The sequence below is a fragment of the Amblyraja radiata genome, chromosome 32, assembly GCF_010909765.2.
Source record: "Amblyraja radiata isolate CabotCenter1 chromosome 32, sAmbRad1.1.pri, whole genome shotgun sequence".
In the NCBI taxonomy this organism is placed as follows: Eukaryota; Metazoa; Chordata; class Chondrichthyes; order Rajiformes; family Rajidae; genus Amblyraja; species Amblyraja radiata.
In genome coordinates, this window is record NC_045987.1 from 15,298,575 (window position 1) to 15,311,529 (window position 12,955).

Genomic DNA, 12,955 nt, shown 5'->3' on the forward strand with positions numbered 1-12,955 from the left:
CGAAACATTGCCTATTTCTTCTCTCCATAGATGCTGACTCACCCGCTGAGTTCCTCCAATATTTTTCACTACCAACAGATCAATCAGTATTGTTTGTTTTTGTTTCAGATTTCCAGCTTCAGCAATAGCCATTGTACTGTAAATTACCAATGTGTTGGTGAATGGGGAGAAAAAGTAGAGGGAAAATTAGTGGGTAATGTAATTGCTCTGAGCCAGTATGAACTTGATGGGCCGAATTGGCCTGTTTCTATTGGCAGTACTTGTGCTCCTCCAACTTTGGCCTGCTAAAAATATTTGAATTTACTCTCTGCACAGTTTAGCGACCTTGTTTTTAGCTGCTTAGGCCCCAACATTTGCATTCTTCCCGAAACCGCTCCCCCTCTCTCTGCCTCCATGATTCTTTTCACCTCACCTCATTGGCAAACGTTTTGAGCAACTACCTTAATTTCACCAAATGTGTTTTGTTGACCTCCTTTGGATGCTTTTGCCAAATTAAAGGTTCCAAATAAATTGAAACTGTGGAAATGAGAATGCGGCAGACTTTTGAAATAGCTGCTTTGTATGAGTCTTCACAGTAGAGCACGAGGATAAGATGGGATATGAGGCAAATAAAATTAAATCAATACTTGAATTGTCCAGATTCAACATGAGCTAAATACCATGACAGGTTTGTTATGTGTATCATTCATGCCCCACATTCTCATGTATTTAAATTGTAAGTGTTATGATCTTCCAGACCCGTCCCCAGCAAAGCAGTGTCACCAGTTCCTCCTGTTATTTTGCCGTGTCCTGCAACGTACTTCTCATGCTCTCCAACTTCCCTTTGATTCTTTTGCGTACCATAGCCAATTAGCCTACCAGATGTGAGAGGAAACCAGAACACCTGGGAGAAAGCCACAAGAAGAAAGTGCAAATCCCCACACAAACAGCACTTAATGCTGGGATTGAGCCCAGGACCTTGAGTTATGAGGCAGCAGCACCAACTGTAGCACCACATCCTAGTCACCAGTAATTTCTTAACTAAATGTTTGGCTTGGTTAAGGAATTGCTTGGGAGGTGGGAGAGAGAACTGAAAAATGCAATGTATTTTTTCACATTAGCAGGGTGTTTAGAGTATTTATTTGTGATATGTACTGGATATGAACTTACTTGCTGCAGCACGTTAGATGCAACAATAATAAATATATATTAATTATTCTATATCAACTAGACCATGATAGCACAAAATCCAAAGTCTACAGTGCAAAGTCTACAGTGGTTTGGTGTTGATATAGGGCTATGCTGGGTGGTTCAAGAACCTGTCGGGTAATGGGAAGAAGCTGTTCTTGTCTCTGGAGATAACCATTCTTAGGCTCCTGTACCTTTTACCTGAAGGTAGCAGTGAAAAGAGTATGGTCAGGGTGAAGTTGGTCTGCCTTTTTGAGGCAGTGCTTCCAGGAGATCTTGTGCAGAGGGCAGTCTCCACGATGGGCCACCACTTTCTGCAGCCACCTTCATTCTTGAGCTTTCTGAACCAGTCTGTGATGCAACCAGTGAGGAAGTAGAGGCATTGATTTGTGATTGCATCAACATCCCTGGTTCAGAATAGATCATCAGAGGTGTTTATGCCCTGGAATCTGAAGCTGTTGACTCTCGATCGCTGTCCCACCAAGGAAGACAAGTGCATAGCCACTCAGCTTTCATTCCTAAAGACAACAATCAGCTGCTTGGTATTGCTAATATTGAAAGCAAGATTAGTGTTGCACCACTCCAAAGTATTAATATTTATTTAATGCCTCAGCTCTAAACAGAACAGAGAGACCTATAGGTACATATGTTCATAAAAGTGATGTCACAGAAAGACAGGGTGAAAATGAAAGCCTTCGGCACATTTGCCTTCATTGGTCAATGTTATTGAGCACAGGAGCTGTACAAGACATCGGTAAAACACATTGGGAGTACAGTTCTGGTAGCCCTACTATAGGAAGGATGTCATTAAACTGGAAAAGGTACAAAGAAAGATTTACAAGGATGTTACTGGGACTTGATGGTTTGAGTTCTAAGGGGATACTGGATACACCAGGACTTTTTCTCAATAGCGCAAGAGGCTGAGTGGTGAAGTGGGAGAAGGGGGTACAATCACAACTTTTAAAAGACACATGGGAATGATAGGGGCATGGCAAGGCGCAGACAAGTGGAACCAGCTTGGTTAGGCAACTTGCGTGTACAAGTTGAGCTGAAGAGTCTGTTTCTGTGCTGTACAGTTCTATGACTATTAACAATTCTGTATTCCAATGCAGAAAGACATTTTTAAAGCTTGGTCTAATGAATGGCAAGGGGCATGCCAAACAAGTGCAAGGCAATCTTCTTCTTGCGTATGGTGTGCACAGCCTAAAGTTGTAGGACAACTTGTTTTATTTGATTGTGCACGCCGGATTGATTGCATTCGTAGAAACAGGGCAGACCACGTGAAGGTTGCAATCTTCCACCCCTGCAAGGCAATGAGCACCTTGAGCAAGTTACCGACTCATGACATCATGCCAATGTATACAATACTGAAGCATTATCTAGACCAATTCCACTGCTTATTTCGGGTCTTATACTCCACCACCTCCATCACAAGCAGATCGGTTATATTGAGTACTATTTTATGTATTGCACCTCGAGCACCAAGAAGTATGAGGATTGTAGTGTGTGCCCCACCCGCTTGAGCAACATCCATTACAGACGGAATCCAGCAACTTGAGCGTACACTGCTAGAATAACTCCTCCCAAAGAAGTTTACTCTGCTATCCTGTGAAAAGCGACTAGAGTCTGTGTGAAGGATAGAATATGTGTTCAATGGAACCTTGGTTCACAGGGCAGCAATAGGCAGCTGTTCCAGATGAGAGGGATCAAGTAGTGAGAGGCTTTTCCCAAGTGTTTTTTTTATTTGGACTGCTGACTTGTGTGATTTTTATTTCAGCAACGGCCCACAGAAGTGTGCAGCCTGCATTGAAGAGAACATTTATGAAGAACCACTGTCTCTTCTGGATGCCAATTCAGTAAGTTAAATGGAGCAACAAATTACCAAGATATCCAAGTTGGGGGAAGATAAATTCAGTATGAATTTTTTTTAAATCCTGCACAAATACTTCCATCTGTTTTTTACTCTAAGCGTCTGATCTTTCCCATGGGTTGGAAAAAATAACAGACCAGTTACCACATCCTATCATTGGATTGGGGGAAATTACAGACTGCTATCCCTATCCACAGACATTCATGAACCACAGCTTCTTTGTCTTGGGTGTAGAAATTCCCAATCAACATTGGATTGAGGACAAAAATGAGCTTTGCTTTCAAATACTCAGGAAGGGATGGCAGAGTGGAAGGAATTTTAATTACTCACTTTTTCCTGGACTTTGGACTTTGTTGATATTGTAATAAAATGTGACTAAATAACATTGAATGAGTGCTGGTGCTGACTTGTCTGTCACTGGTTAATGTTAGTATAGTATACTGATGGGTACAGGACTGTTGCTATCTCTGAAGGTCTGTACCAGTGGGTGTGAAACCATATAGTTATCCTGTGATACAAGAACAGCAGCAGAGCGTCTATGTCTAAAGGAAGAATGGTGAGAGGATGTTTTAAATGTTAGCGTTTTGATGAATTGAATTTTGGCTCGTGTGTTTGCTTTTTCCGAGTAGAACCGCTCAAGGATTGTAGAATGGGCTTGGTGGAGCCAGTTAATGTGGAAATTGTGGCAAACTATTCAGCCCATCCAGAGTCAGTGCTCCCATTCTCACCCTGTCCATGCAGCATGCATCTGACTGGATGTTAAAAGAAATATTGCCATTTAGATATGTGCCCTAAACTAGAATTGCTGAATCATTTCAGGGAAGCAAGAGGACATTCACCCCCTCAGATCAGATTTTGTAGAGCAATCCGTCCGGCCAGTTCTATTCTCCACATTTTCTTAGTGGCCGTAAACATTTTTTCTCACAACTACCTATCCCATTCCCAATGAAAGCTCTGTTCGACACTACCTGAGAGGATAATGTAAACATTGACTTATAGATCAGTACAGTTCTCTATACTCCAAATTGTGTCGGTAATCATTACAGTTAAGATTACAATGTTCCTCGCTGTTAATTTAAGCAAGAAACCAGATTGACAACTCATTGTTGTATTCTTTCTTCCTCCAGGCTTTCCCAGACAACGCGGCTCGCAGGGAATTGGACAACCTGCCTGCAGTTTGTAGCAATGAGGGCTGCCCTTGGAAGGGCACCATCAAGGACTATGAGGTGAGAGAAAGAGAAATTAATATAAAGGCTGAAGTTTTAATTTGGTGCTATCTGCGTGGAGTTTGTACGTTCTCCACGAGACCCCATGGGTTTTCTTCGGTTTCCTCCCACACTCCAAATACGTACAGTTTGTAGGTTAATTGGCTTGGGTATGTATACTTGGTGTAAGTGTAAATTGTCCCTCGTGCGTAGGCTTGTGTTAATGTGCGCGGATTGCTGGTCGGTATGGAGTCAGTGGGCCAAAGGGCCTGTTTCGGCACTGTATCTCTAAAAATAAAGCTATACTGGAAATTGTCGCCAAATCTGATGGTAGAACAAAAGGGGCCTCAGGCATCTGGCGAGGAAATGGAGCTCGTTCAACCTCTTTCAGGAATCATGAGCTGACGCAATCTCTCCCCGTGTCTGTCTGGGTTTTCTCTAGATACTTTGGTTTCCTTCTAAATCCCAAGATACGCAAGTCAGTGTAAAATGCCTCTAGTGTAGGCGCGCATCAGGATTGATGGGAATGTGGGAAGTTTTGTTTATTATTGTCACCTGTACAGAGGTACAATGAAAAGCTTTTGTTTGCGTGCTATTCAGTCAAAGAAAAGAGTATACATACAAACAATCGAGTTGTTCACAGTGCACAGTTAAAGGATGAAGGGTACAGCATTTCGTGCAAGATATACCATTGAGGTCGGATAAAGTCTGATTAAAGATAATTCAAAGGTGGATGGGAGGTAGGACCACACTCTAGCTGCGAGGACTGTTCAGTTGCCTGATAACTACTGGGAAGAAACTGTTCCTGAATCTGGAGGTATGCGTTTTCAAACTTCTGTACATCTTGTCTGATGTGAGAGGGGAGATGAGGGAATGACCAAAATGAGACTGGTCGTTGATTATGTGCGTGGCCTTATTAGGCAGTGTGACGTGTAGATGGAGTCAATAGAGGGAGGCTGGTTTGTGTGATGATCTAGGCTGCGTCCACAACTGTGCGATTTCTTGTGATTTTGGATGAAGCTGTTCCCAACCCAGGTTTTGAAGCATCCCCCCCCCCGGATAAGATGCTTTCTATGGGGCATCTGTAGAAGTTGGTGAAGGTTGTTGGAGACATGCTGAACTTCCTAAGGCGTTGGTGTGTTTTCTTCACCATAGGTTTGATGTGTGGGTCACAGGGATAATTAGTGGGTGAATGGGGTTTGTCAATGAGCCAATATAGACACCAGGCAGCAAATAGAACAGAACAAAATAGCACAGTAACAGGCCCTTCGACCCACAATGTCTGTGCCGAGCATGGTGACAAGTGAAGTTAATCTCTCTCTGCACGTAATCCATTTCCTTCCATTCCCTGTGTGTCCATGGATCTATCTAAACGTCTCTTAAAGGCCATTATCACCATTGCATTCATCACCACCCCTGACAGCTCATTCCACGCAAGACTTTGAAAACAGCAGGAAAAGTTATAAAGGCTGTTAAAAGTTATAAACGGAACATATGTGATCCTTAGTTTGAAGAGCTTTCACTTTTGGTATTCATTTTCTATGTGGCATATGATAAACTGTCATGAATATCTGAATATACAACATTGCCAAATTCCCTTTATGCACCCTGCTTATTACATTCTCTGATAATTCTGATAAATTTCTTAAATGCAATTTCACTTTAACAAAACCAAGTTAACTCTAATGTCTATTCTGATACCTTAATAATTGTTACCAGCTTCTTTTCAATGATAGATGCGTCAAACTATTGTTTCCTGTATGCTCCCCTCCCTCCGTTTTTGAATTATGTTTGTACTTTTTCAAATCTCAGGGACTTGTCCACTATGTAGGAAACTTTGGAAGATCACAATCAGTTGATCCACTGTTTTTGCAGCCAATTCATTGAACCCTCTTGAATGTAGGACAGAGGACATATGTGCATTGGCCTCATTAGTTAGCCTTTTATGTTTTATCGAATTATAGTGATTGTTTGAAATATTTTGCTTTTTTGCCTGGCATATTCTTCTATTATGCTTTTAATGTTTATTACAATGAAGATGGATACAAGGTATTTCTACATGCTTATTTGAATAAGATCAGGATTAGCGGTAATTCCCCCTCAATTGAGTAATTTGTTTCTGTTCATTTGTGCAATGATTCAGGGTTATGATCAGAACTGCTTTGGGATGTTCGGTCCCAGCACATGGACATCGTCAAAGAAAATATGGCGCAATATTGTCACACAACACTACCACAACTTTGCACTGTCAGCAGCATTCCACCCATTGAATACCTAACAATATAACAGAAAACATTTATAAAATTGAGTGTGATTGATAGAGTAGACAGTCAGAATCTTTTTCCCAGTGAAAACGTGAAATACCAGAGGGAATAGCTTTAAAGCTGAGGGGAAAAGTTTAAAGGAGATGAGCAGGGCAAGATGAAAAACCCCCCAAGAAAAGCGGTAAGTACTTGAATGTGCTATCAGGGGAGGTGGTGGAAGCAGATAGGAATGTGGCATTTGAGAGGCTTTTAGATGTAAATATGCAGGGATGCAAATGGATCATATGCAGGCAGAAGAGATTAATTTAATTTGGCATCATCGGGGCTGGATGGCCTATTCCTGTACTATACTGTTCCGTGTTCTAAAATATCTTGATGCAGAAATAGCAGTAATTTGGCCGAACTGTGAGATTATTGGTAATAGCTGGGGTTGAACTCTGTTAGTGTAAGTAGAATGAGGATCGGGTGATTAGTATTTACGCTGTTCAGAATAACTAATGTACCTAAGGTGGGGATGTGAACTACTTCTATCCCCCAATGTACAGGGACTTGCCCTTGTAGCAGCAATAGTTAATGAATTGTCCTCTGCAAACGCAGCTGTGGTTGGTTCATAACCTTGGCTTGTTAGTTTGATCAGAGCAGCAGATTTACTGCCTGGAAAGTCCCTGAGTCTCAATACCCTGTTGTGTTTTAAAATAACAGAACCAGTGGAAAGTCCCTAAGATTTACTGCTTTAGATCATATTATGATTGTCCAGTACGCCATGGAAAGTTGCAATAACGTTTTTTAAATAAGTTCTACAATTCCCCCCACAAAATTACTCATTATGTTTTTTCTTTTCATTGCAGTTGAATGTTTTTATTTGTAATGACGGTAACAAATTGAACAATTTTAACATAACGCAAAGCCCCAATTGATCCTGCAATGGATGGCTTCCAGCCCTGGTGAACCATCTGGTTGTGACCAGAACATAAAAACAAAGGGCATGTCCAAACCTAAGCTCCCTCCATTCAAGCATTCCAAGGCAGAGTACAATATTGGGTTAGACACAATCAAATCCCTCTGTGCTTCAATAATTTGATTGGAAAACAGCAGGGAGCAAAGGCAGGCAGTATCCACTGTAATTACAGAGGATGCAGCAAAATATTGTTGATGCTGTAAATCAGAAATAGAACAGTAAATGTAAATGGTTGGCTGGTCAGGGAACAACCATGGAGAATTCTATAAAAAGTCATTGAACTGAAAGATCAGCTGTTTCTCAGGAGAAAGATGCTATCTGATCTGAGTTTTCCAACATTTTCTGTTTCATTCCACTTTTATTCCAGTGTGGTAATTGGTTCTATTCATAAAAAAAAGAACACTATGCCCTCTCAAAATCCGAGTTGAGCATGAGAGAGTTTGCTAAGGATGGAGGATGAGGCTGGTTTACCTATTGGTGGCAAGTACGTTCTAGGTATCGACCTGATATTTTGCACTTGCCTCTATATTTGCCTGGATGGTCCAGAGTGAAACTCAAGCCTGCATCTGCTGGTTCAAAAGCAACAGAACTACAACTGAGCCAAAAATGTTGACTTGTTAAATGAGAGTTTGAGGTTCCTTTTACCTAGTACCGAGAAGCTTCTGTGGTGGATGTTCAGATAAGTGTGGGTGTCATGTGCTGGCTGCATGAATGGTAGTCATGTGTTGAAAGAATTTCCTCTCAGCAAGGGATTGTGTTGATGTTGTGTTGCTGTTGCTGCAGTCACTGCAGATCTGCACTTGGTCCTCTATCCTGATCACCTATTGTTTATTGCAGGCTGAACACGAGGGAAGGTGTGAGTATGTCCTGATGCCTTGTGAAGCGTGCAGCAAGAAGGTGCGTCAGGTCGATCTATCCCGCCATCTGGAACGAGAATGTCCTGAAAGAAACCTCAACTGCAAATTCTGCAAAATGTCCTTCCACCACAAGGATATAAAGGTCATTAGTTTTAATAAAGAATTAGTTCACATTCCCAACCATTTTCTGGGTTGTGCTGAATCATCTCCACACTATCACCAGATCAGTTTCTGCAGTGAATCACAATCCTACAGTTGCCTTGCTTCCATTTATTCCCAGTGAAGCATAAAGCAGGTGGATGTGAAGAGGTTTGGGATTATTATGATTAACTGCCATAATTATGGTAATAACAGTAGTCAGCAGCGGGTATTTCCATTAGCGATGTTAAACTGATCACAGTTGCATCCATTTGATTTTTATTTTTATTCATCTGTTGGATGGAGACATCATTAACAAGGTCAGTATTTGTTGCCTAACTCAAGCTGCCTTTATAAAAGTGGTGCCAAGGGTAAGCAGGATGCTCGTATAGTAAAATCCAAATAATCTAGTGAGTAACCATTTTCTCACAAATTCTGATTTAGCATTTGGCTCAAATGTTCTTTTCCATGCTCCCTTTTGAATCTTGTTTCCATTGCACTCTTTGAACTCTTTGGGACTCCTTTTCCGGTGCTCCCTTTGTAGTTATTGGAGCCCCATCTCTTGTGCTCCCTTTGAACTAACTGGAGCTGCGATTGTTGTGCTGGCTTTGAACGCACGGGGTCCTGTTTCCACACTCCGTTCTGAATGTACTAGGTTACTGTTACTTCATTATAAGTGTACGAGGGTGTTAATGGGATGATTATAATAATCTTGAAATTCTGTGCCCAAAATGAGCGCTAGATTAATGGAGTTTTGCTATACTTGTATCTTTGAAAACTGTGTCACTGAGAAGGCAGTGGTTGAGACTGTACGACATGAAAAGTAAAAAGCAGGATTAGATCAGTCAGTCTCAAGAGACTGCTGTGAAATCAAGGTCATGGCTGATACAATCCTGGTCTCAACAATACTTTATCTTTTGCTTAACTTCTGTTAGATGTCTCAATCTTTTCCTTGTAAATATTCAACGCCTCCTCCTCCTCTGCAGCTTTCTATGATAGTGTATTCCATAAACCCACCAACGTGTGGGGGAAGATCTGTTTTTCTGATCTGTAGTAATAAAAACGGAACAGAGATGGGAGAAATTGCTGTATTCTAAAACTTCCCTGCTAATCCAACATATTTAATTTTCCCCCAGCCAATGTGAGTCATTCATCTGGATACCCCTTCCCTATTTAATTAGAGTTTTCTAGGTGTCGATGCTAGCCACAACCCAAATTAATTGTGTGGCTATGCCTTCCTCCAAGTTACTCTGTGTGGCTGTCCCTCCCCCATTCTGAGTTACTTGATGAGAGGACACCACACATTTAAAGGAATATGCTGTGAGCAGGACTCAAACCCGAGTTTGAGTTATCTGGCTGAGAGTTACACAGCACGGAAACAGGGCTTTTGGCCTAACCAGCTCATGTCGACCAAGATGCCCCATCTACAGCAGTCCCACTTGCCTGCGTTTGTCCCATACCCCACTAAACTTTTCCTATCCATGTGTCTGTCTAAAAACCTTTAAATGTAAAGACTATGTTAAGATGTATAGCTTTTGTAAAGAATATATTGAGAACTTGATTCCTTTCCAATCATCCATATGGAAGTTTAATTATTGATTAGTAAGGGCATTAAAGATTACAAGGAAACTGCAGGCGATTAGGATTGAGAGGGAAAAATACATTGGTCATGATCGAATGGCGGAGAAGATTCGATGGACCAAATGGCCTAATTCTGTGTCTTATGAGGTTATAAACAACACTTTTGCTTACCATGAAGCGTTCTCACGATGTGTGGGAGGCCAGGGAAGCAATGCATTTGTGAGCTGCATTTTTACCCCATCAAATTTCAGCATCAGGCAAGTCTATCACAGCAGTCTAGCTGAAAACATGCCCCAGTCACAGACCCCAGCCTTCGTTTATGTTGGATTTAAATATATGATTCCATTGTAGAATAACTTTTAAGAAGTCATTTGTGTTTGGCATCCACAGGCTCACGATGAAATCTGTTCCAAATACCCATTAATGTGTGAATGGTGTGGGAAGAAAAAGATTTCAAGAGAAAAGGTAAGACCTGTGCTGAAATAAAATCAGATGAAGAGGGTCTGATTAGATCCCACGAGATAGAAAAGCTGGAGAGCTATACTCAGCAAACCGAGAAATGGGTTATTCATTTCATATACCTCTTACAGAAGTAGTTATTTCTGTTTCTCCATGTTAATCTCCAGAATGAATGAATTCCCCCTGGAATATTCTTCAACAGCACTGCCTCTCGCTGTGTACAGTTCCACTAGGCATGAAGAGAACTGCACTACAACCACACATTACATAGACATTGAATCCCATTGGGGTGTTCTACAGGAGTTGTCCTCGGGATGTGATTAAGCCATAGCTACCTTTCAATGGGCCGTTGGTTCCTGGGGGCATTGGTTGCCGCTGGAACACACTCACGTGGCCACGATTTCACTGACACTTCCTCTAAGGCTACAGCTCAAAAGGCAGCACTGTCACTGAACACTGTTATAATGTTCTTAGGTAAGAGTCAATAATTGGAGCATGTAATCATTTCCCTCCTTGCTCGGTCTAAGGACATTCATTCCTGACAGGAGCATGGTTTACATCACAAAGTGCGGTAGCTGATTTTGTCCCTGGATATTTATTTATCCAGTGTCCCCATGAACATTGGAAAGGTTGAATGCATGCTGACAATTCCATGGCTTTTATAAAGCTGTGAGCAAATTTAGTTTCTCAATGAACATTTCAAAGTTTCCATAGCTACTGGTTCAATCTTTTAATTCTCTTCTCCACCGCTTTACAACTTTGAAGGCTTTGTCTATAGTTGTTTTGTTGTGATGTGTAATAAGTCTGATGCAGCAATGTGATATTGCAGCAGGTGTGTTTAGACACAACAGAAACAGTGTGCCTGATTTTATACCCTACCCTGTCTTGGAGAACTAATGGTGATTATGATTAAAATCTCTCAGTCTCGAGGGCACAAGCATAAAGCACAAATATAGAACAAAATCATCTAGACTTGCTCCAGTTGTTTAAGAAGGAACTGCAGATGCTGGACAAACCCAAAGTAGACAAAAATATGCTGGAGAAACTGGAGAAATGTTTCTCCAGCATTTTTTTCTACTTTAGACTTGTTCCAGGGTCAGCAGATTTGTTCATGAGGAGAGATTGGGTAAATGGTGTTAGCTGAGCAGTTTGTAATATTATTTATTGTATATTTGTTATGTTAAGTTAATGTGCCTGTAAAGCTGCAGCCAGTAAGAATTTCATTGTTCTGTTCCCAATTTATATCAAAATTAAAAATTCTTAATACTCCTGATTACACTGCAATTTTGCAGAGTAAGAATTGAGAGGTGATCTCATTGAAACCCAGCAAATTTTTGCATGACTCAACAGGGTGTTTGCAGGGGAGGATATTTCATCGGCTGAGGAGGCAAGAGGCAGGGTCACTGTTAGAATAACTGTTTGGAACTGATAAGTTAATTTTCTTCACTCATGTTCGGTGTAAGAATTCGTTCAAAGCAGAATGCCAGATTTCTGGGCAGTAAGGGAATCATTAAGGGCGGCACAGTGGTGCAGAGGTAGATTTGCTGCTTTACAGCACCAGAGACCCTGGGTTCATTCCGGACTATGGGTGCTGTTTGTACGGAGTTTGTACGTTCTCCCTGTGACCGTGGGGGTTTTCTCCAGGTGCTCCGATTTCCTCCCACATTTCAAAGAAATGCAGGATTATAGGCTAATTGGCTTCTATAAATTGTCCATAGCGTGTAGAATTAAAATAATGTACGGACTTGCTGGACTGAAGGGCCTGCCTCCAAGCTATATGTCTAAAGTAAACTAGTCAAGGAATATGAGGATAGTGCAGGAAAATGGTGGTGAGGTAGAATGAATGGTGGGGCAGGTTTAAAAGCTAGGTGGCCTACTCCTTGTTCAAACAAAACAATTCACAGAAAGATGTGGGTGGAATGTTTTCTCTGGCTGACCTGTCATTAAGTCAAGTATAAATGAAAAGAACAAATTGAGGAATCATCTTTTTATAATCATCTCTCACCCTTTAAAGCCAGTATCAGAAAAGAAAATCCTGAGAGCACATACCTAAAATGTTTGCGTAGGAGGGAACTGCAGATGCTGTTTTCACCGAAGATAGACACAAAATGCTGGAGAAACTCAGCGGGTATCGACCCGAAACGTCACCCATTCGTTCTATCCGAAAATGTTTGCAATGATTACCGGCAATCAATCAGAAAATATATCTAGACTTGAGATTATAATGAGCAAAATTGAGGTACATTGATAAACTTAGAATAAAGAAGAAATGTGATGAGATAGACCACTGGTGGAGGAAAAGCTTCCAAAGAGAATTGGAATATGAGAATATTTAGAGAACAAAGGAAACAGCAGCAGGAATATGCTGTTTAGCCCCCTCACATCTGCTTCAGTCATGGAAGTTGATGGCTCAAGCACCACTTGCAGCTAATACTCCATATTCCATGATATCCAAA

General features: G+C 41.2%; 1 protein-coding gene across 3 annotated transcripts in view; it reads left to right on the forward strand.

Moving 5' to 3' along the window:
* traf2 (TNF receptor associated factor 2) overlaps window positions 1–12,955 on the forward strand; it is a 39,085-nt gene that overhangs the window by 10,434 nt on the left and 15,696 nt on the right. For all 3 annotated transcript variants that reach the window (XM_033049225.1, XM_033049224.1, XM_033049223.1), the window contains 4 exons: window positions 2,945–3,023; window positions 4,165–4,263; window positions 8,302–8,463; window positions 10,431–10,505. In XM_033049225.1, the coding sequence (XP_032905116.1) occupies window positions 2,945–3,023; window positions 4,165–4,263; window positions 8,302–8,463; window positions 10,431–10,505 (415 nt within the window). The remainder of the gene's footprint in view (window positions 1–2,944; window positions 3,024–4,164; window positions 4,264–8,301; window positions 8,464–10,430; window positions 10,506–12,955) is intronic.